The sequence below is a fragment of the Gopherus evgoodei genome, unplaced genomic scaffold, assembly GCF_007399415.2.
Source record: "Gopherus evgoodei ecotype Sinaloan lineage unplaced genomic scaffold, rGopEvg1_v1.p scaffold_34_arrow_ctg1, whole genome shotgun sequence".
Lineage (NCBI taxonomy): Eukaryota > Metazoa > Chordata > Testudines > Testudinidae > Gopherus > Gopherus evgoodei.
Window position 1 is genome coordinate 372,212 of NW_022060016.1, and position 24,786 is coordinate 396,997.

Sequence of the window (24,786 nt, forward strand, 5' to 3'; positions counted from 1 at the left end):
AATAATAATAATAAAAAATTTCACACTTCCCCATTTGTCAGTACTGTAGCCTTAAACAAATGACGGGACACATCATTATGAGAATAGAGCTGTTTCCCTCCCTGTACAGTATCCTTGGCTACTGAAGAAGATGGGATAACTGGACTAGCTGGACCATTGGTCCGAGGCAAGGAGTGAGAAAGTTTGAATGCAAGACAGATCCCATCATACAAGCTAGTCATTGGCAAAATATTTGCATATGAGGCTGTGGGTTTTCTGTAATTCCATAGACCAAAGTTATTATTTCGACTCTGAATTGTCAGCGAGCAGCACAATCCCAGGGGCAAGAGAGAATGGAATTCATGAACATATGGAATGGAAAGCAGTGCTTGAAATGCATGGAGTGTTGTTCAGGGGTTAAAGAAGGTCTAGGAGTAGTTTGTTGGGTTCAGTTCTTGACTTGGACACTAATTTGCTATCAAGTTCAGGCACCACTTCAGCACATGCCTAACTTTAAGCACGTGAGCAGACCCATTGACTTCAATGGAGCTACTCATGTGCTTAGTGTTCCGCACATTCTTAAGTACCGTTCTGAATTGGGCCCTGCTTAGCACTTCACTAGACCGTTCCATCTGAGGATCTGAAAGTGTTTTACAAACATGAATGAATAAAGCTTCACAACAGCCATATGAGTTATGTTAGTATTAGTATTCTAATAAAGAGAATATTCTCATTTGGAAGAATGCTCTTGTGCTTTAATCACCATACCATGCTGTTCTTACCTTGCCTTACCTTAAATTTCACTTCCTCTTTCTGTGCCTCAGTTTATTGATCCTTGAATAGGAATAGTAACACATACCTGCTTCACATTTGTATTGTGATCCTTAATTAAATGGTTGTAAAGCACTCAATGTTTGGAGCAAAGGAACTGTATAAATGCAGAGTGTTACTGCATCGATTTAAACAAAGTTTGACTGTGTTATTCCTGATGTTTGGTCAAGTCATTCTATCATGCATTCCTTTTTTTCTACGCTCCCCATTAAAAAAGGAACTTGGAAAATGTTAATAGTGGGGAAAAATATAATTTTAGGAGACTGAGAATCTTGGCTGTTACAACTACAATGTTTTAAAGGCCTTTTAAAATAACATTATCCACCTCCCTCTTCCTTCACCCGCACACAAATCTGTCATTTGGCTGGTTCTCTCACTGTCTTGCATCATTGGCCGAATTAATAGCATTTTTGGCCAGATAATGTCAGACGCTGGCCAAAGTGAAGTTGCAACAAAATATCCAGTGCTATCCCCATTAAACATTGACTAGATATGCGTGAGGCTAGCATAATAAATAAAGATTGCTCTGTCTTTTCATTTTTTCTTGGGCTCTTTAGATATCCTGCTCTGTCATCTGTCATAGCCACCTTTCTTGTTATCCATTGTTAATTTCACCCTCCGCCTCTCAGTTTACATGTCTATTAATATGTCTTTGACAATGGCCAATTCCAGATGCTTCAGAGGAAGGTGTAAGAACCATGCAGTTATGGCATAACCTGATACCAGGGAAAGATTTTTTTCCTGATTCCCCATTATTTAGAGATTGGCTTATGTCCTGAAGTAGGACAGCTTACAGCACTTCCGAAACCCTTGTGTTTTTAAAAAATCCTTACTATTATAACTCTGAGTATTCTTATTACCCATATAAATGTCCATCCTTAACAGCCGTAATTCTGTGAACTGTATTTTTGTCAACAGCGGTGACAGATGGTGATACTTAAAATACTTGGCTAGCAATTTTAAATATTTTACTAGTATGGAGTGAGTTTAATAGTGTGAGTGATATTGTGGTTCTTGTTAAATAGAAAAGGTGAACAGGGACTATATAGGTATTACATTCCTTTTGGTTGGGCTCTGATTACCTAAGGAAGGATAGAATCTTCTCTAATTGTCATTGGATGTGTAACATGGACAGAGAAAGTGACAGTGCTACAGTAGTTGTGGAATAATGAAGTAAGATTTATCAAAGACGACTAATTCTGTTTGCAGTGAATATAGCAGTGATGTGTAGCTTGGCATCTAATGAAAAGCTAAGATCTGGATAACATATCCGGAAGGGGGCATTGTTAACAAGATTGCACCATATGGGTTAGATATACGTAGTAACAAGATAATCTATAACAGGATTATCCTGCAGTAAGACAACCCATTGAAGAGTTTCATGCCATTTACAAGAGCAAGAACTGTACGTAAAGGCAAATCCTAGAGCAGTGCATAAGGGGAAACTGTGAAAACCACAAGTCAGCAGAGCTGATTGAGAATTAAGGAGGATAAAAGTAATACTGATGAAAAAGATCTAGATGTCCTAAGAGTTTTACATGCAGTTTAGTCACACAGAATACTTGAACCATACCCGTTACACTGAATGCTCACTGTGGGGCCATCAGTTGAGGCTACACATCTGTTCTAAGCCTTCTTTGATCCAGCCAAGGGTAAGATATTAAACCCATCGCTATGTCTCTCACTGGGAATGATCTACAGCGCTGAACTGTTTTGTTCTTATATATAAAATACCAGCTCATAATTTCAAAACTGGCAGCAGGAGAACTGAAGTTGTGGCTTTCCCAGACAACTGATAGTGCTGGCACCTCAGTTCAGGCTTTCCTTCCCTGTCCTGCCAATATGCTTCAACTTACCTTTGCCTGCAGAGGTACTCCCGGTAGGTATAAGGCATTCAGTCTCCTTGGCTCACTCACTCCTTGGCCTCAATGCTGAGTTTTCCAACAAGGACACCTGTTCTGATAGTAGTTTTTGTGATGTGGGTACCTGCTTTGTTGTAATCAATTACGTTTCATACAAGCCGCTGAAGAGCTGAAATTCACGGTTAGTTACCTACTTTTAATTTTGTAATTGCTCAGGGCCTGATACACTGCTGTGTTACTCCGGTTTTACACCAGTGTAATGTCATTGCTTTAAATGATGTTATATTGACATGAAACTGGAGTAATGCAGCAGTACATCAGGCTTTTGTTGGGTATAGACAGCTTCCTGGTCTGGGTCAACAGCATCAGGCTAGCGCTCTAAAAATAGGTGTGTAGACAACAGTTTGAAGTTGTGGAATGGGCTAGAACGGGGACTCTGAAGCCAACCCCCTCCAGCTCGAGCTGCAAATTTAAAGCACAGTCTACACAGCAATTTTTATACTGCTACCACAAATGCTGCTAGCCCATGTCTGTCGACCTGGGCTGGGAAGCTCACTCCCACCGGCACTGTAGACGTATCCATTGTCTCTTGCTGTTTATCTGGGGACGGATAAGATGCACTAGCTATGGTTTGAAGAGGTATTTGTGCGCAGCATAAATGACATGTTTATTACACTGCATCTTGTTCATCTTTATGCTCTGAAATGCTGTATTGCTCTATGTGTGTTTGTGTTTATTTGCTTACTTATTGAGTTACCTTTGTTCCCAATTCATTTTCCGTCATCCCCCACTTTTTATTATTTTAGACACATTAACATTGGAAACCGGTTTCAGGCAGAGATACCAAACCTCCAGGATAGAGCATTTTTAGAAAATGATGAACATGCAGCTTCGTTAGTGTGGAAACCCTGGGGAGACATCGCAACCAACCAGGAAACACAGGACAGAGGTGTCTTAAAAATGTTATCCCAAGACTATCACAAGATTTTATGATTAGAAATTGTTTTGCTGTCATTGCAACCTTGTGTTCTTTTTTAATTCTCTCCTTTTTTAACTGTATTGTGCTGTGGAAAATGTTAATTTTCTTGACTTCCTTCTCAACAGTTGCATTACAGGGAGGGAAGTGATTTGCTTAGTTTTGGGAGAGCTAAAGCAGTAAACAAATTAGACAGCCGTTATGCTCCCAGTGGCATCTCATCGTCACAAATAGTCATGAACATCTCCATTAGTCTTCATTCATCTACAGTGAGTTTGAAAGAGGAGATGTTTTGCTTAAATACAGTGGTTTATCAGTTAGACAGCCACGCTTAAAACAGAGAGGAGACATTTTGCCATTCTTTCTGTGTTATACTGGTGGCCCATTTGAGTATCGCAATTGTTCTTTTTTCTTTAAAGCAATGTTCTCATGCACTTTTCCTGCCTCCATCACGGAACTTGACTCTACTTTCTGATTGTGGTTGCAGTAACAGGGCTACTAAATGTGGCCTGCTCCAGTGTGATGCCAGGGGGAGGGACCAATCTAGAACTAGCCCTGCATTGTCTGCATGAAGCACAAGGCAATATTCTGGTAAGAGCTAGTTATTTAGTCATAGGCAATAAGTGGCCAAGCTCTGTTCTTAGTTACAACTGGTGTGAATTTGAAGTAATTCAATTTTTCTCCAGGCTTATACCACTTGTAACTAAGAGTAGAATTTGACCCAGTGTCTCTAAACTTAAATGCAGCCTACCAAATCTTATTGTTACTATCTGAATGTCTGTATCTTAGAATTATTAAACACCACTGGTGGTGCCTCTATATCTAACAGGTCGTCCAGAAAGATTTATCACTGTTTTCATTGGAAATAGTGTTAGCCTCCCATTGACTTCAGGGTCAGCCCCCCAAATTTGCTATTCCACTTTAGCAGCTTAGTGAATATTGTTTTGGGTTTTCACTATAGTTCGACTAGCAAGTCATTTCTGTTCCTTTCTGATTCAGGAACGCATACCTATTGAAAGAAAATGTGAATGTGTTTAACTTTAAGGTTGTACTTAAGCTCTGTTGAAGTCAATGAGATTGTATTTATGTGCTTTCCTGGACAGGGATGAATTTACACATCAGCTTAAGTGCTCTGCAGACTCTCAGAGGCTAGGATTATATATAGAAATATACCTATCTCATAGAACTGGAAGGTCATTGAGTCTAGCCCCCTGCCTTCACTAGCAGGACCAAGTACTGATTTTGCCCCAGATCCCTAAGTGGCCCCCTCAAGGACTGAACTCACAACCCTGGGTTTAGCAGGCCAATGCTCAAACCACTGAGCTATCCCTCCCCTGATGAGACAAGTGTAGATATTATTATTTGGAGAAGAGGGATTTTAGTTTTTACACTGTATATACATTTCTATGCACATTAAATGCCAAACTCAGATGCTTGGAAAGTTGTCACTGTGACCTTCTGTGTCACAGAGTCTGAGCTGCGCTGCTCAAGTGTAAAACTGAAATATAAAGAGCATTACTGTTTTCCTCATTTTCAAGAACATCTGTAAGCCAAGTCTTGCATTTTTAGAGTTTAAGGGCATAGAGCAGGAGTCCCCAACGTGGTGCCCGCCCGGAGGTGGAGCATCCGCTGAATTTCTGCCGCATTTTGGCAGCGACGCCTCTTGATGACGCTGCTTGCTGCTGACAAGCGGCGTCATCGAGAGGCACCGCCGCTGAAATGCCGCAAAAATTCATCGGCATTTCGGCGGATGCTTCACTGCTGCCACGGTCTTTCATCTGGCGCCCGCCAGTCGAAAAGATTGGGGACCACTGGCATAGAGAAGACAAGTTTTAGTAGCCAGGAGCCTCTGCCATGCTATTTTCAAATTAACCTAAAATTGCGTTCAGTTGTATCCCCAACAGTGCTTAACGATATATTTGTTATCATTACACTTAAGTCTGTCTGGCATTGGTTCGTGAGATTAATTGTTTTGGTATATAATTAGCCATACATTATTTTGTTACTTTGTAAGTCTTTTAAATGTATTGTAATAAAAAGGTTATGCAATTCCCATTCTGAAAATTAAGAATCACCAGACTGGATGAAACCCAAGGTAGATAGTCCAGTATGCTGTCTCTGCCAGTGGCTGGCACCAGATGCGTTAGAGGAAGATGTAAGAATCCTGCAGTCAGAAGATATGGGATAATTTGCCTCCCACATAGGTCTCATCCTAGTCTCGAAGAGTCAGAAATTGGTTTAAGACCTGAAAAACAAAGTATTATATCCCTTCCAAAATTTTTGTCATTTTTTACAACTCCGGACATTCCTGTTATCCATATAAATATCCAGTTCCCCCATTTTGAATCTTGTTAAATTCTTGGTCTCAACAACTTCTGTGGCAGTGAGTTCCACAGTTTAATTTCATGTTTGAAAAAGTATTTCTTTTTACCAGTTTTGAATTTCCCACTATTTAATTTAATTGACTGTCCCCTTGTTCTTGTGTTGTGAAAGAGAGAGAACAGAAGTTCCTGATCTACCTTCTGTTTGCCATTTATTATTTTATAGACTTTTATCATGTTCCCTCTTATTCATCTCCTTTCCAAGGTAAACAGTCCCAGTCTTTACAGTATCTCTTTGTATGACAGTGTAAGTTAAACCATCAAAGCCTTTTTTTGGGTCAGTGCCTCAATGCCCATCTGTGAGGGAAGCCATATGAAGAGCACTGGATTATTTGTTTGATCTGCAGCAATATATTTTCTCTTGTTTGTTTATGATTACGTACAATTATAGAAATTTAGGGCTGGAAGAGACCTCAAGAGGTCACCTACCTAGTCCATCTACCTGTGCTGAAGCAGGGTTAAGTATACCTAGACCATCCCTGGCAGGTATTTATCTAACCTGTTCTTAAAAACTTGCAAGGACAGGAATTTAATAACCTCCCTTGGTAACCTGTTCCGATGCTTAACTATCCTTATAGTTAAAGTTTTTCCTAATATCTAACCTAAATCTGTTTAGCTGTAAACTAAGCCAATTACTTCTTGTCCTACCCTCAGTGGATATAGAGAATGTTTGATCTTTGTCTTCTTTATAACAGCCTTTTATCATGTCCTCCTTCTTATGGTAACCAACACACTTAGGATCTGGTCCTGCTGCTATTGAAGTAAATGGCAAACCTCTCCAAGGTCTACTGGCTTAGGGCCGAGTCATCTCTGAGCCAGTGCTGAGCCTAGTGCAAGGACTGAGAAGGGAGGCAGTGCGTCCCCCAGGGGCTTACTGGTTCACCTAACGCACAGGTTAGAACAGCCTTGGGGCTTGCACTAATTTGTGGCCCAGGTACAGTGGCTATTGTGGAACACTCTGGCCACATCCTCCTTCCTGCAGTGTGCCCCAGATGCCCCATACTTTTTCTGTGCAGGGAATTGCTGCGGGGGAGTAGTCTGTCTTAGTTCCAGGCAGAGAAGGCTCATAAGCCTGGAGTGTCCCTGGCTGGGGGTGGTCTTATGGTTGCAGTGTAACTGCTATGCGTTGGCATATGTGGCACAAAATGACTGAAGCACAGGACAAACAACTCCCCTAATGTGGCAGGATGCTGCTACTTTTCTGTACAAGATGTTTGCACAATATGTATTTTTTCTTTTTAAGCTTGAGGCCTGATCTAAAGCCATTGAAATCAGTGGACAGACTCCCATGGACTTCAATGGGATTTGGATCAGACCCCTAGGGAGCATTATATTACATTAGCATTGCCAACATGAGCAAATTCTTCTCTCAGGGATGCTGGCATGAATCACTAAAGTCAGTGGATTTACATCAGCATAGCTGAGAGCAGAATTTACCTCCCTGCTTCTCTTTTGAGGGCTCTGATTACTTTCTGGATTAAATTGTTGCAGGAGGCCCTAGAGATGCTGCTGTTTAGAGGACCTCAGAAAGCTCCATCCCACCCACTTGCTGACTATTGTTACTCAGGTAAATTAAAAACAAAACCTGTAGTTCAGGACCAGTGAACTGGGATGCTAATAGACATACAATAATTAGATAACACTGTGATTTGCCTTTAATTTTCTGCTTTAAAAATGCAAGCACTTTAAAAACTATAAACAAGAGATTCTTGCTAGAAAATGCGATCACCTTGTCAATCTGAGTATTGTTTACACTGTTTTCTTATGTTCAGTTCCCTTGTGACAGCATGACTCTTTAGTGACACCCAATGGGAGAAGTATGCTGAAACATGGCAATGACAGATGCTTGCTATTGTGTGGTATTCTTTTCAACGGTGCATATGTTTTATAGTATATGGTATTTCCTGTGTCAGTAGTGATTTGAGTTTTTCAGACTTTTCCAACGTATTACTGATTACTGTTTTTGATAGGTTGGAATTAAGTTTCCCTGAGAGAAAAATGTATACATTAATAATCAACTGTTTTAATTTTGTAAGTGCGATGGTCCATTAAGCATGCTATGTGATCTAATAATTTGCATCTTATTACCATTAGGTTCAGATGTATGGACACCTGTTGAGAAGCAGTTGTTTAAAAAGGCTTTTTGCCTACATAAGAAAGATTTTTACCTGATACAGAAGAAGGTAAGACATTTAGGCAGAGGGTTTTTTCAGATTGCTAAAGCTCCTTCGAGAATTAATTAAAGGAGTTATTTGTAGACTCTTTTTCAGAGCTAAAATGTTTTTGAAGTGTTTTTGATGTTTCCCAAAAAGAATCAGAAGCAAGTTAAAAAAAAAGAATTATAGATGAAATTTGTTTGTCTGAGGGGTTCAGAGAGAGTAGGCAAAGGACTTGTCTACACAGGTAATTTAAACTGGATTAAGTCAAATTAATCTGGTTTGAAAATCTTTGTGTACACCCAACGTAGCACATGGACGTGTTTATCGTGAACTCGGAAGTCCTTTTTCAGAGTAAAATAACTTTGCTGCAGTTCAAGTTCATCTGATATATTGACTACTTTGGCAGTTTTCCAACAGATATCCCACACAAGCGGCCTATGTGCTCTCCCCAGCTCTGGGGTCAGTTTGGTGAGATGTTCTCTTCCATTTATAAACTGGAAAGGTGCCAGATTTTGTCCTTTTGCACCTGGATTTGAGTATACAGGGGAGTCACATCTTACACGGGGATTAGGTTCTGAAGTCAGCACGTAAGGCGAAAATTGCGTTTAGTCAAACGCTTATCGAGTGGAATGTCGGGCGAAATTGCCTGCACTACAGGTACAGTATTTAAATTATTATTTTTCTCTGTTTTGTTTTGTTTTGTTGAGCACATATAGTTAAAATCGCATATGTTAATTGCGCCTGTGATGCGACTCCACTGCATCACAGTAGCTGCAATAATACTCCAGACCCCTTACAACATGCCTCGAGCAGTTGCTTGGAGCTGAGCTGAGACTTCACTTCATCGCCATCTGGGGAGAAGCATCAATGCAGGAAGCTCATATGGCCAGCTACCAGAATAAAGAACTTATCGACATTGCTAGGCAGATGTCCTCAAGGGGCCATGACCTTGATGACAAAAAGTGCCAGATAAAGAGCAAACAGGTCAGGAGGACCTATGCTAAAACAAGAGTTGACTGGAAGATATCTGTTATATGCAGTGTTATAGCCATGTTAATCCCAGGATATTAGAAAGACAAGGTGAGTGAGGTAATATTTTATTGAACAACTTCTGTTGGTGAGAGAGACAAGCTTAGAAGAGCTTTTTGTCAATTTGAAAGCTTGTCTCTCTCACCAACAAAAGTTGGCCCAATAAAGGAAAAAGTCTGGCAAGGGACATGTAACTTGTCCAGATTTTGAGGAGCTGGACAGGATTTTACATAACTACATGACCACCCAACCCATGCAGTTTGTGGATCCTGCTGCTTACTTTCTCCGTCCCACCCCCCTCCGAGGATGACTGGCAAGATCAACATGAGTCATCGGAAGATGAGCATGAGGAGGCCAGTGAAGAGATCTCCCTGGAAAGCTAGGGTCCCTTCAAGACTCACACCCTGATGTCAGCCAGAAAGCAAGCAAGCCTGAATCATGCCTTGCTGCAACCAACCATGGTTCCCAGACCAGGATGGAGGGGGCTGATCCTATGGAGGGAAGCTTGCATGTATGGTTTTTAAAAATTACTAATAATTTAATATATAAGTTTTAATGTATTATTGTTAAGCTATACTGCTGTGCCGGCTTCTGTTCTGGGTGCCCCATGTCTGCAGCCATTGTAGGTGGATGCAAGTCCCAGATCCCTGCCTCCCTCCATCAGCCCTTGCTATCTATTCTCCCCTCCCCCATATGCCTTACCAAAATGGCAGTGACTCCGGCTGGGCAGTTGATCTCTTATCTTATGCTGAAACCCTGACTACCAACCATTTTCAGGCCCACGCTATGGAAGGCATATGCCCATCCCTCAGCTATCCATACCAGTGACCCCCCCCCAACCCCATTCTCCAGCTCAAAATGATGATTGACAGCATGGTGCAGCTTCAGCCTCCACGCCACCCACCTCCCATGGCAGATTCAAATAATGAAAACATTCTTTTGTCCAAACTGCAAAAGTTTATTGAGACAATGATTACAGGAAAAACAGTGTGGTTAGCGTTTTCACTTTGTATGGGGTAGACATGCACATTGCATGCCCATAAAGCTACAAAGAGTACTATTCCCTGCTGAAGTATAAATGCCTTGTAACACACATTTTCACAGTAAAAAAGCTTTGCTGTGAGGATAGCAAAACTCTTAACAGCTTTTCATAGGCTTACATAGAGCTCGACTGGTAAAAGCAAATGCTTCAGGCAATCATTGCAGAACCCTATCAGTTTTTCTCTGCACTTTCACCATGTCTTCCCATGCAGGGGAGATAAAGCAAAATGTAAGAGTGAGAAATTGCTCAGTTGTTGTTTGTTGATTATGAGGAAGAGCTGCACTATCCCTAGTATAGTTTGCGATTCCCTTTCACTCCTGCAGCACTTCTGGGGGACCATCTTGGTGAATAACTTGACTGCGCATCTCACTGGTGTGTCCTTTGTGTTTTTGAGTAAGTCCATTCTCTGCCTCCTCGTCAACTGCCTTGGGTCATCCAGAGTCAGGACAGCCTAAAGGGGAGATAGAGGGTATTACTATCCAGCTCACCTCCAGATTCGACCCGCACTCTCCTTACAAACACCATATAAGCAACACCAAGGCACAGCAGAACTCCAAAGCCAGACTGGGAACATCATTCCTAACCTTAGCTCCGTCTCCCCTCCTGGCCAGCATCCAAGGCGCAGTCAAACAGCATACATTACACAGACAAAAATGCCATTACACACACCACTTACCATGGCTGAGGTTCTCCTGAGACGGGGGAGAATGTCAGGCAGGGAAATCCAGATATGCATATAAGAAAAATGCTATCACAGCCTCACTGGAATATGAACAGTAATTGCTTGTGAATTTGTTAACTCCCGCAACCATTGCATGTGCACTGGACAGACCCTCAAGGAGAAGGGCTTTTACCAACGGCTGAGCAGTTGGCTAACCTGTGGGAGAGAAAATGGAAAACTCACAACGAAATATTCGCACACATCATTTAAAATAGCGGCGAGGTGGAGGCAGCATTTGAGGATGGAGAGAGAATCAGACAAGCTGCTCTACAGGGAGATTGTTGCAGTGGACAAAGGCAGGATGGCAGTTTCCAGGGATCTCATTGGCATGGACAAAACCAGTATGGAAAAAGACAGGGACATGGAGAAGCAACTCCTGGAGGCAACACTAAGCCAAAGTGCCCTGCTGCAGCGCATGTCACCGTTAGGGCAGCTGGCAATGCAGTACTGTAAACCAATACCCAGCCATGTTATGCAGCCCCTGGATAATACAGGCTGCTGGGAACCACATTAACTCCTCCCTGCAGTAACCCTGAAGCAGGGCTCCCATAGGCCATTTTCTTCACAGACGCAAGCTCAGGGAACTGAGAACGGTGCCAGCTGGGACACCAGCCCTTTTGAGCTCTCTATCGCCCTGGTAACTTCAAGCCTTGCCACTCAATACCAGAAGGCCTAGGAACAAGAAGAAGAGCTAGAGCCAAGGCAAATACTTGCCTGTGACTTTAAGCCCCTCTGCTGCATGTGTGGTGTCTTGCCCTGTACTGTTGTGCTGTGCTGTTCTGTTTTGCTGCTATTTAAAATAAAGGGTTCTTTGTAGTTAGATAATAGACTGTGTTTTAATATATCGTTTCATAATTAAAAACATTTTTCATTACCATTTCAAGATGAAACCTTGAAAACGTCATTCGTAAGGAGTTGACAGCTCATTTCACATAGAAAATCATTATTAGGTTTTTACATAAACATGTAGGCAAAGAGCCCGTTTAAATAGGGATTGCCACAGGGTTGCACTTCCGCTTCCCATGCACAAAAACCTTCCAACACTTTCCCACCCCCCATTAACAGCTGGATGTGCAGCTGCACAATTTCAGGCCCGAGACTTAAGAGAACAACAAAAGGCATCCCAGACAATATTGCCTGGCTATTTGTTTTTTCTAGTGGATACCTCACTGACTGCTCAAACTGCTGAGTAAGTCTTTGCACCTAAACCTGCCACCCATCACTAAGGCTTTCTCCCTTACTCTCACAAATATAGTGCAAAATACAACTTGCTGCTGTAATCTTTAGGATGCTTTTTTCTGTTGCTTCCAACCTATTCAACAAACAGCGCCATCTCCCTTTCAGACAGCCGAATGCACACTCCACTGTCATTGTGCAACTACTGTGGTGGTAGTTAAATAGTTCCTTCCTTCTGTTCAAGCAGCCTGTGAATAGCTTCATTAACCAGGGAAGCAGAGGATTAGCTGAGTCTCCAAGATAACTGGAGTAAAATCCACACCATTAATGTCCATAGTGTTTTTGTGGGCAAACAGTGATTTCTCCATTGCGTTAAATAGAGCTGAGTTCCGAAAGATCCTGGCATCGGGGGCCCTTCCAAACTACCTTGCATTTAAGTTTGTAAACCTGCCACAGTGGTTAACAAGCCCTTGGAGTGTCATGGAGAAATACCCGTTTCTGTTTGTCAGCACCAAGCCCTAGTGTGAGGGGCAAACAATAGGCACACAGGTCCCATCAACTGCCCCACTACAGTGTGGGAATCCCATATGTACAAAGCCATTGATAACCTGAGCATTACCAAGCTTTATAACCCGGTGCAATAGTACCTCTTCCAAGGCATCGCATCACAGACCTTCATGAGCCTGATGGTGGATCTCTCCACACTGAATTGATTAGATGCGGACCAGTAGCATTCGGAGGTGGCCAGTTTCCAGATGGCCTTGGTGACCTGCTTCTTCTGCAAGTATGAGGCATCACATGCTGGTACACTGCCGCTGCAGCTCTATCATTAGTTCAGCACATATCTCCAAAAAGGCTGCATTCCCCAACCTGAAATTCTCTTGTCACTGCTGGTCATCCCAGTTGTGCAGAACAATCCTTTCCCACCAATCTGTGCTTGTTTTCTGAGCCCAGAAATGGGGCTACATGCTGTGAAACTGCTCCAAGAACCAGTCCTTTTCTATCACTTGCTGAGTGTCTTCCATTTCTTTCTCATCCATGTCCCAGTTCCCTAATCCCCACCACTGAAGACTCTTCTGCTGCTGGAGAAGCTGCTGCAGCTGCCACATCATCTGCCCAGTGTTGAGGCAAACAAAGTCCAAAGCTAGTTAATCCAGTTTTGTGTGCTGAGCACACAAGCAGCTTCTGCCTATTTGAGGTTGACAGAATAGCAGCACGGAGCATTGATGGGTCCATTTTGGCTAACAGCAATTCAGAACTGATGCTAGCCCACCCACAAAGGAAGCACAGGGCAGAGACAGATGAATCATGGGATTTTGTAAAAATTTGAACTCATCTGGTTTCCACTATGCATCCCGCAATGCATAGCGAGAAAAATCCCAGAATGCACACTGTTCAACAGCAAAATAAAGGAACATGGGATACTGTTAGGTAATAAAGCAAGTCCTCACTCACCTCTCCAACACCCAAGTTCGTGCGGAGTTGGAATTTGGGCACACAATTCTGTCAGAGACCAGACAGCAATGCATTGATCAACGGGCTCACACTACCCCAAAAGCTTTAGAATAAGTGTGGCCCCTTTATTAGGGGTGAGCATAAATATTTATACACAGAAGTAAACAAAGTGATTAATAAAAGATAATGGTCATGCATAATCAATCAAGATTTTACAGGAAAAGCAAGTTTAACAAGTAAATGCATAGAGATGAAGGCTAATGGCTACTTGAGGAAGGGGGTGTCATGAGTAGTTTGCAGGTCAGTGCTTTGTTCAAAAAAAAGGTTCAGAAAGGATTATGCAGAGACGGCCAGTCTGGGTGGTTTTTTTTGGCTCCAAAGTTCACCAAAAGTTTAGACCCAACAATACCTTCCAAGAATGCTACACCCTCAGTTTGCAGCAAACTACTGTAGTGTTTGCAGTGATGTGTTTTGAAAGAGGGCACCCTTCTCCCATGTGCATGCTGTTACTGTGACTTGCATACTGCATGTTACGTGATGCACAGGGATCTGTCCATAGATGCTGACCATGTGGGTGCTTTGGGACTGGAGCACCCACAGTGAAAAATTGGTGGGTGCTCTGCACCCACAATTCCCCACCTCCCCGCCTAGCTTACCTATGCCTCCTCCCCTGAGCATGCTGCATGCCCACTTTCCCCCCCATCTCCCAGTGCTTGCGCCGCGAAAGAGCTGTTTCACACAGCAAGTGCTGGGAGGGAGGGGAGAGGAGGAGGAATGCGGCATGCTTGGGGAAGAGGTGGGGCCAGGGTGGGGATTTGAGGAAATCATTTTCATAAATGATTTGGATAATGGCATAGGGAGTACACTTATAAAATTTGCAGATATCAAGCTGGGAAGGGTTGCAAGCCCTTTGGAGGATAGGAGTAGAATTCAAAATGATCTTGACAAACTGGAGAAATGGTCTGAAATAAATAGGATGAAATTCAGTAAAGACAAATGCAAAGTACTATAGTTAGGAAGGATTAATCAGTTGCACAAATACAGAATAGGAAATGACTGCCTAGGAAGGAGTCCTGCAGAAAGGTGTCTGTGGGTGATAGTGGATCACAAACTAAATAGAGTCAACAATGTAATACTATTGCAAAAAATGCAAACCGCATTCTGGAATATATTAGCAGGAGTGTTGTAAACAAGACTCGAGAAGTAATCATTCTGCTCCACTCTATGCTGATAAGGCCTCAACTGGAGTACTCTGTCCAGTTCTGAGCAGCACATATCAAGAATGATGTGAACAAATTAAAGAAAGTCCAGAGGAGAGCAACAAAAATGATTAAAGGTCTAGAAAACATGAGCTACAAGGAAAGATTGAAAAAACTGGGTTTGTTTAGTCTGCAGAAGAGAAGACTGTGTGGGACATGATAACTATCTTAAAGTAGTAAAGAGGCGAGTGATCAATTGTTCTCCTTATCCACTGAGGACATGACAAGATGTAATGGGCTTAAATTGCAGCAAAGGAGATTTAGGTTAGACATTAGGAAAAAATTCCTACTCTTAGAGTAGTTAAGCACTGGAACAAATTACCTGGAGAGATTGTGGAATCTCTGTCATTTGAAGTTTTTAAGAACAGTTTACACAAACATCAGTCAGGGATGGTCCAGATAATACTTACTCCTGCCTCAGTGCATTGGACTGGACTGGATGACCTAGTGAGGTCCCATCCCATCCTAGATTTCTGTGATTTTTATGATTTCTATAAAGAGTTTAAATATTGTATTTTTAAAAAGCATTCCTTATCAGGGGCAATCAGATTTTATGCTTAACCAATTTACAGTGTCTCTTACATTTCAAATCCTCTGCGCATTAGAATTCAAACACTCATTCATTCATTTTCTTTCTTTCTTTCTTTCTTTCTTTCTTTCTTTCTTTCTTTCTTTCTTTCTAATAAAATGATGCCCATAGAAGGCACTGGTTGCTCTAATGCATAAGTAGTATTACAAGAAAATTCCAGCAGCTTTAAAATAATCATTCAAACAGGAACTTAGCCAGCCACTTATGAAATATCCATTCCATCTATTCATCATTTTGGGAAGCTTACTCTGAGCCTTCTCCAAAACCCCTATCAAACACACACCTTTTTCAGCCTGCCAAGAAAGTCACCAAATCAACCCAGGTGGGAAACTGCTCCCAGAGCCCTTCCAGGGGAATGCCTTGTCAGCAGCCTCCTCTCTTTTATAATGAGGCTCAGGCACCACTGCTTATCGCAGCATGGTGGTGTGTTAAAGGCTCTCAGAGCACTTTACAAACATACATTAATTAAATCTCTCAGATTGGCTCCCAGTCTTGGGATGAGCCTATATCACAAATATATGTTTCTAGGTACTAACATAGTCCCTACCATTGTGATTTCTGAACACCCATTGTTGGCAGGAATGAAAAAAAAAATCCACAGACAGTTTTTTTATTGCTTTTTGCAGAAATAACTATACTACTTATGATATATTAATGGTGGATTACTTCTGTTTTTTCCTAATAGATTCAGACTAAGAATGTGTCCCAGTGTGTTGAATATTACTATATCTGGAAAAAAATAATAAAATTTGACTTCAGTCGACCGAAAGTAAGTGATAGAAAAAAGGTTCAAGGAAGAGAGAAGGATGAGGTAGAAAAGACAGAAAAAAAGGTAGAAAAAAACTGCTTGGGGAATCTGAGATTCAGCTCTTTAATTTAAAGATCTTCCATTGCCTTAGGAGATGTGGAGTTCATGTGTGCAGCAAGCTCCCTCCAGGAAACACCTTCCTATTTAATATTCTGTTGCTTCCCTTGTTTAACTTGCAGAGACCTATGGAATAATATTACAAAAAATCTCAAACAAACCCTGTTCAATGATTAGCACGTTATACCATGCCTAACATTTTTCATTACTCTCGCAGGGAAGTTATGTAACAATATTTGCTCTTGACCTTATGACACCATTGCTAATTAAAACAAGAAAATTAAGATAACTCTTAGCTCCTAATTAACCATCTAATATAATCCCTATCTCCTTGTTAGTAATGCTGTCAGCATTAAAATTGTTGTTGATGATGTGGCAGTGCCATCTTTGACGTGCCAGTATTCTGCAAAAAAAAACCCTAAGTACATGACACTGCTGAATTGTTTCACAGCAGCAAGTGGGGAATAAGATTTACCAGCAAGATTTTTGCAGCAGAAACTTGATGAGTGCATAGCTTCAGTGCACCACGGGCCGGATTTTTAAAGGTATTTAAGTGCCCATTTGAATTTTCAAAAGCACCTGGACCCATTAATTTCAATGGGTAGTAGATCCCTAGATGCTTTTGAAAATGCAAATAAGTACCTAAATATCCTTAAAACTCTGACCCTAAATGTTTGTTATTTTTATAGTTCTGTGGCCATTTAACAGGTTTTTCATTTGAGGGCTTTGCAGTTGTTGACCTGAATTTGATGGGTTAGTTATGGCTCGCCACTGATTGCATCTGACCAGAAGATTTATAGGTTCTTATCCAATTCAGACTACAGAGTTCAGGAACTCAGAGAGTTCTATATCAGGAGAGGACTTCTGGGTTGCTTGCCAAGAACATGTACACTGAGGGCAATACCAAATTGATAAAATCTTTATTGACATTAACATAAAAATAAGAAATGCAATGAAACTTATAACTGCAAAACAGTAAAAGAATTCCAAAACTCCTGGTGGCAACATTTCTATTATAAGTACTTTCACTTAACCTACTCACACTCTTCCTTGAGGACCCGGTAATAGGAGGTGAAGGACCAGCCTCATTCCTGGCAGGCCCGATTATGCGATGGTGCACAGTTGGGCTACACAGCTTCACCTAATATGATAGCACACATAACTTGTAATCATTTACTAGATCTGTGCTTTTTTTTTTCCAGTTCATTTACAGGAGTTATTCTTTATTGGATATTCACTGTTCAAAAGAGTTCACTGGGCAAATTCATATTTGCTATAAATATATTCACAGCAGTGTGATTGTGTCTGTTAGCTTGGTGCATGGAAAATGTAGGCTTTAACAGGACTATTTGTTTAACAAGAGTTCCTTTTAAGTGTGTTAAGTAAGGAAGTAAGACGGAATTTATGCTTTCAGCACTGGAATCAATGCTTTATGAATACCAGTCCTAGAAGTAAGACAGCAGCAGAAAACAAGAGTCTGTGAGAATGATTAGACTATAGTATCTTCATGCCAAGCAAATGATAATCTGAAGGGTCATATGTAGCCTACGGAATCCTAAAGCTCTAAATAATAAATACAGGAATGGTTCCTTTATCCTGTTGAAGCAGGCAACAGAAGACTTGGCGTCATATTCTTTGTCGGTGTAGATTAGCACAATTCCTTTGAACTCAGTGGTGCTCTGCCAGTGTGCACCAGCAGAGAATTGTGCCCACTAACCGTAACCTTTTACAATGATAGTTGGTCAGGATGGTGGGCCTAATCCAGAGCCATTTGAAGTTAAAGCAAAGACCCACTTTGACATCAATGCCTTTTGGCTCAGATGGGGTGTATGTGTGTGGGATTCATACCAAACTCATCAAAAATTCCCTTATCCAAATCATGGTTGCGCTCCTCTTGCACACTCCCCTTTTTTGTCAGTGTTTTTGATATCTCTGAGACACACTGGATAAACAGGGTTTCACTGAGATACTGAATGATGGGAAATTTTAATGCTATAGGTTCCAATCCTACACCATGCTGAGCCCCCTTCACCTCCTATGGACTTCAGTGAGATTAAGTGTTCTTTAAACCTTGCAGAAGACACTCAAAGCCTTGCAGGACCAGGCCTTTGAATTGTAGGACTGGATCAGGGTAGTATTGTTCTGGAGTTGATGCACTCTGGCAGCCTGGGCATTTTAGAGGTTTCTGAACTAGGTTTTTTTGACAACAGTTTCTCAGCTGCTATTACAGGGTCAGCTCTACTGGCGTGAGCAACAGTGGGAGCACTTGTATAGAGTGGGGTCCGTGTATAACGTCTGACCCTGCTCAAAGCAGGTTTATATGACATGATGCTTAAGACATCGGTATCTGGCAGTGCCTTGAATACACGAGCACTCCAGCCATTGTTACCATTGGTGGAGCTGGGCTGTCACGGGCAGTGGTGGCAAAAAAATTACTGTAGACAAGACTGAAGGGTTTTCCTGACCTGGGGCCTAAAGTACACGTCTGTGTCCGTCGATGTTCAGGAAGGCACTTAAGCATGAGCTTAATTTTAAACATGCTGAAGTCCCATTGAGCCTGATTCTCATTGACACTATGGCCCCTTTAAAGTTCCAGAGCAGCGTAAAGAGCCTTTGACATAAACAAGAACCAGGCCCATGCTGCTTGGTGCTAAAGTCCACAGATCCTTTACAATGAGCGCTTCAGCCTGCTTGCAGCTGGGTGGCAGAACCAAGCCTGCCAGTCCCTGTCAGCAGGGGAATGGCTCACCTCCTCAAATTCTCTCCAATTTATTCTGTCCCCCGCCAATGGCCTGCGGCTCCCCTGGCCTCCCTGCTGCAGCTTTGCTGAGGGAAATTCCAAACTTCTGTTCAAATTTTTAAGACCAACAATTGGGCTTAATAATGTGTCTGTCTAATTCCCAGCCGTGTTCCAGGGCTGCACTGGATTTTGGGGAGAAACTGTCCATCTCAGCTCTACTTCCCCTACTGGGGCGTTGGTTCCTTGGAGGCTTCAGGGAGGGAGTTAGGCCAAGAAAAGCCAGAGGAAGGGTCCATGTCTCTTGCTTCTCCACTTATCAAGCATCTCTCTGGAGAGCTCGTGCGGCTCTGTGGGCAGAGAGCAGGTTGCCTCACAGCTCAGGCCAGGCAGGATTCCCTCAACCCCTCACCACGCAGTGCTGCAAGGTGATATCGCTCAACCTTTGAACCTCATTCTGTTCCTTACAGCACTACCTAGATGGAATCACCCTTTTGCAGGTGTCATTCTTCCTATCCATTAGTGTAAGCCTCATGATGGCCACTTTCTCCAAAGAGATTAAGCTTCCAACTTCAAATGAAAAACTAACTCTAACCAGACCTAGTATCATACCTTTCGTTCAGACCAGTAGTCCTCAGAACTGTTAGAACATTCATACTCTAAGTAAATTCAAGAAATATGCCACCTTCAGTCAAGCATTAGAGTCAAATCCTTAGGGACATGGACACTCTCAGGACAGAGTAATCATATCTCCTGTTCTGAGATCTACTGGACAACCCTTAATTCATCAAGTTCTGCATATTGGTCATCCAGTCTTACTCAGTGCCATTTCCTTTCTTTTGGGAGAAGTCTTTTCCATACCTCAGTGCCAGGGGATAATGGAGGAGATATTTATATACAGTGTACTTCGTAGTAGATGTCCACATTTCAAGAATGATCCTGCTTCCTATCTTGGAGGCACACTGCTATGAAAATCTGTTGTAACAGATGTGTGGACCTTAGCATGAAGAAGAATCGGAAAATTTATCCATGGTTACCTGAAAATTTCCTTTCTTCAAATAATAAGGTCTTCAGATCTGGCCACCCTGGAGACAACAGATGGTCCGGAATAGAGATGGAAATGGATGTCCAGTGATTTGGGTTTGTTGTCAATAGGTGGAATTTACTATCTTTTGCAGTAGGAGAAATTGTTGTGCTTTTTCCTCTAGGTATTTTTAACACAGTCTGGTTCTGCCTCCCACCTGCAAGCAGATTGAAGCACCCATTGTAATGGATCTGTGTGATGAAGTGGGACTGTTCTTAATGCTTCCTCTGAATACTGTAGGGGGTGCCTCAGTTTCTGGCTGACACTGTCTCCCGGCAACTAATGGCCCGGGCCCTTCCCACCTGCAAGGGGATGCTAAAGGTGTGGGAGAACAAAGTGGTCAGGTGACCTCCTGGCCTGGGAAAGGAACTCCGCAGAGAAGGAGGGACTGGAGCGGGTTTCAGTTTGGAGCTGGCTGGGGACGGGAAGTGAGGGCAGATGTGGAGGTCTGGCTCGCTGGGCCCCAGAATGGACCCGGCTGAGGGGTCCGGTTTGCAGTACCTACAAGCTCTGTTTTAGACCCTGTTCCTGTCGTCTAATAAACCTCTGTGTTACTGGCTGGCTGAGAGTCACGTCTGACTGCAAAGTGGGGTTGCGTGCAGGACCCTCTGGCTTCCCCAGGGCCCTGCCTGGGCGGGCTCGCTGTGGGAAGCGCACGGAGGGGCATATGCTGAATGCTCCAAGGTCAGACCAAGGAAGGTGAAGCCATGTGAGCTTCTTGCCCTGAAGACAGTCTGCTCCAAGGGAGAGGAGGCTCCCCAAAGTCCTGACTGGCTTGGTGGGGTGCAGTTCCAGAGCATCGCCCGGGGACCCCGTGACAGTCTATTAGAATGAACAGATTATTCAATTAAAAGAAATTTTCTTACTATTCAATAAAAGGAAATTTTCAGGTAAGCATGGATACATTTTCCTGTTCATGTCAGTGGGTCTTAATATGGACTGAAGTGCTTTCCTGAATCAGGATCTGAGAGAGGTTGCACTGTATCATAGTGTGTATGGCATGTGTATAAGCACATGCATGCGGCTTTTAAAAAGTTTAGAGTTAATTTTCTTTTACTTCAATTCCTTTTAACTATCCAACCACAATAATAAACCTTTCTGAGGGGGAAAGATTGCTATTTTAACAAATATTCCATAATTTGCAGATTGCATACAGCCCAAAGAAAATGCATGGTTATCTGCCTAGACAAGACATGAAGATAAAGTCAAAGAATTACAAAAAAGCATCACACAAGACATACAGTCCAGCCTGCAGTCAGAGGGGAACTCCAGACCAGCCTGGGAGCACAGACTATCAGGGTGCATTTCCGTGTAAAGAGTGTGAAAGGTACGGCATTATTATGGATCTTGTATTGTTCAGTGATTTCTACATGTCTGCTTAATTCAGTTTGTATTTATAAATAAAGCATTCTTAATTAAGGGAGTACCATTTACTTCAAAAATCTAATGATTTTTTTAAAATGAGTTAAATGCATGGTGCATTTCTCTCTGAGTCCCCTAGCCAATTTGTGTGATTTTATGACCACGTATAACGTTTAAAAAAAAGTTTTCGCCCTCATTTCATCATGAAAGACCCACACAAATGGGAAATTGGCAAAAGTGAAACTACAAAACTGTACACAAAGAAAAAATAAAGGAAGATGTTTTTTCCCCCTAATCTCTTTCATGTTGTAATGTTAGGTGTTATTTCTAACTGTAAAAGGCAAAATGATTTCCGATAAAAAGGTGATTTTTTACAATGGTTACTTATTGTCCCTTTAAATTAATGAACCCTGAAGCTGTAGATGCATATCTGGTTTCATCTGTAGGCTAGCCCCCCCTACATTTTTAAAGAGATTTGGGAGTTTAGCTCCATGGCTGCCATTGATATTGTGGGAGAATTGTATGATTAAAAGGACATAGGTCCTTTGGCTGTTGCCAGCTCATCTGTGATCATCTCCCTTTCCTTGTAGGTCTATTTTCCTATCTGTTTTCATAATAAAACAAATGCATCTTTTACCACAATGCAATATTACTTGTAGGTCCTGTTCAGGAGATGTGGGAACAGGACTGAAAAGGAAGAGAAAGTATTACAGCTAGGGACTGAGGTGTATTGGCAGAACTGGTTGTGGGAGGAGAATAACAAGCAGTGCTTTTGGTCAGGATTGAGGTGCAATAGCAAAGCTGCCTGGGGAAGCTTCCACAGTACTGACCTTTACCTCACCATATGCTGGTCCCTCACGTCCATGTGCACCGCACACCTAAAAATTAAGAGGAAAAATAAAGGGAGTCTGTTTTGCTCATTATCTGGGGAAAGCTTTTCTGTGCGAATCCCATTTTATTTAGCCTTGTTAAGAAAACTAACAACTGGCCCTTATTTTCTGTCAACTTGTAGGGTGTTCGACAAGGTAAAAAGTCGGAATGCTCATATGAAATGCCACCGTGTGCAGGAGCAGATGGAGCCGCTGATACATATTAAATGGCCCATAAAACATTAAAAAATGAGCCAAAGATGAAAGAAACAAACTCACACGTTGACCTTCTCCAATGGTAACTGGGAAACCATGCGGGGTATCAGTGGTGGTAGTCTTGTCTAAGCTTGGAAAATATGTAAATGTTTTTTAGCATCTGATCAGTTGCTGATCAGCTCTGTGCAGGGTTAGCTGACATGACAGTGTGCCCAGCCCACACTTCAGCTTATACCATTGTTGGCACTGCAGAAAAAACACTCACTGTTTTTCCTAGTGCAGCAGCACCTGGTGAGGCTGGAAAGAAACCTCCACTTGAAGGTACGGAAAGGAAAGTTGTAACTGTTTGTATTTGGTAGGATGCCAAAGCCTATTTGGATGTTTTTAGTGTTTAGCATCAATATAACATTGTTGGTGTCAAGTTTAACTATAAAGAAACATTAAGGCATTAAATGCTCTTTACTTACATTAACAGAGAAGGGATGTGTGTGTTCAATTAAGTATACATGCCTGGCACTGAATTACAATTATGCATGGTTGAAAAAAATATATAGTTGTTAATGACTGTAAAATAGCTGTTGTACAAATATGAGAGGCTCTGTACTTCTGCTTTAGTTAAATTAAAAAAAAAAGCCCTTTTGCCTCCATTTAAAAATAAAAGTTGGATGTGAATAGCCCTTGTTTCTTACCATAAGTTTATGGGTTCAGTTGCTGCTGTTAGAAGAAGTCAAAAATAGGAAAATCAATGAGAAATTGCCATTGTATTTATATCTTTTTTGCCGAAACGTGATGGTCATGCCCTGCATTTCAGATTTAATATGTAGTCCTGCGATGATCCGTGCATTGTTATTTTGTATGTGCTCTCTGCATAGCTTATTAAATTGGGTTCTTGAGCTCCAGTTGTAAAAGTTGTTATACTGCTTTTAATGGTTATTTCAAAACTAGTTATACCATGTTGGTGGAGCAGAACAGGGCATGCTACACAGACATTAGATTTGAAAGAATCAGTCTTATTTAACTTAACAAAGAGAATGTTAAGGGATGACTTGATTACAATCTATGAGTACCTAGGTGGGGAACAGTAATTAATAATGGGCTCTTCAATCTAGCAGAGAAAGGCATAACACGATCCAGAGGCTGCAAGTTAAAGCTAGACAACTCAGACTGGAAATCAGGTGTAAATTTTTAACAGTCAGAGTAATTAACCAGTGGAACAACTTACCAAGGGGTCATGGTGGATTCTCCATCACTGATGATTTTTAAATCAAGATGGGATATTTTTCTAAGAGATCTGCTCTAGGAATTATTTTGGGGAAGTTCTGTGGCCTGTGTTATGCAGGAAGCCAGACCAGATGATCACAATGGTCCTTTCTGGCCTTGGAGTCTGTGAATCTGTGTACTTAAATATATGCTGTGCCAGCTTCATACAGTCATTGGTGGGTGAAATATACAGGGAAGTCATTATCATTACTATAGCTGCTTGGATCTTAAAGTGCCTTACAGACCTGTAACAGGTCCAGTGAGCTGAGGCTGGGTAAAGGACAAACTAACATGGGTTGGAGTTTAATAAAAAGCCTGGCTTCTCTCAGGCAGAGAGAATGCTAAGTTAAAACAAAAGGACTTCATGCAGCCAATAGCCTCTGTGTGAATAACAAATTTGCAGGTCTTACATTCCCATGGGTAAACTGAACATATTAGTTAATTGGAAACTGCAAATTATGGAGCAGGGTTTTTCTTAATTGCACAACAGATCCAGTCGTAGCAGAATTTTGTTTTTTACTAGTTTTCTTCAGATTGGCTGTGATACCAAGGAATTTTTTTTATTAGCTTAGATTACAATGGAAGAAAAGGTCAATAGAGCTTCTTTGGAACACTGGAATTGTCTATTGGAACGATGAAGCTAATTTGTGCAGGAGACAGAACGTTCTCAGGGCTCATCCAAAGCTGTGGAATTTGCCTCCACAGGAATTCAGAGTTACTTCAGACCTCACCACTTTCAGATGCAAATACAAACCTCACTTCTTCAACCCAGCCATCACAAATAATAACATATAGCACATCAGCCTTCCTTCCTTTTATTTTTAGTCACATGTAGTTTCCCCCCAGGGGAGAGTAATGGAATGAGAGCCACACATGACATGTCAGTCCCTTGTTTATTTTATCACTGGAAGACACTCAGATACTACAGTGATGA

The 24,786-nt window shown here is 41.8% G+C and overlaps 1 protein-coding gene across 5 annotated transcripts in view; it reads left to right on the plus strand.

Annotated features, from left to right (window-relative positions):
- Window positions 1-23,491, plus strand: part of ZNF541 (zinc finger protein 541) — a 42,973-nt gene extending 19,482 nt beyond the window's left edge. For 2 of the 5 annotated variants that reach the window (XM_030544462.1, XM_030544461.1), the window contains 7 exons: window positions 3,479-3,621; window positions 4,136-4,239; window positions 7,521-7,596; window positions 8,124-8,212; window positions 16,145-16,228; window positions 21,291-21,472; window positions 22,520-23,491. In XM_030544462.1, coding sequence (XP_030400322.1) covers window positions 3,479-3,621; window positions 4,136-4,239; window positions 7,521-7,596; window positions 8,124-8,212; window positions 16,145-16,228; window positions 21,291-21,472; window positions 22,520-22,622 — 781 coding nt within the window. In that variant the 3' untranslated portion in view covers window positions 22,623-23,491. Of the gene's footprint in view, window positions 1-3,478; window positions 3,622-4,135; window positions 4,240-7,520; window positions 7,597-8,123; window positions 8,213-8,594; window positions 8,846-16,144; window positions 16,229-21,290; window positions 21,473-22,519 lie in introns of those variants that run through there. The other 3 variants (XR_003998065.1, XM_030544463.1, XR_003998066.1) reach the window with 3 other exon arrangements.
- The last annotated feature ends 1,295 nt before the right edge of the window (window positions 23,492-24,786 follow it).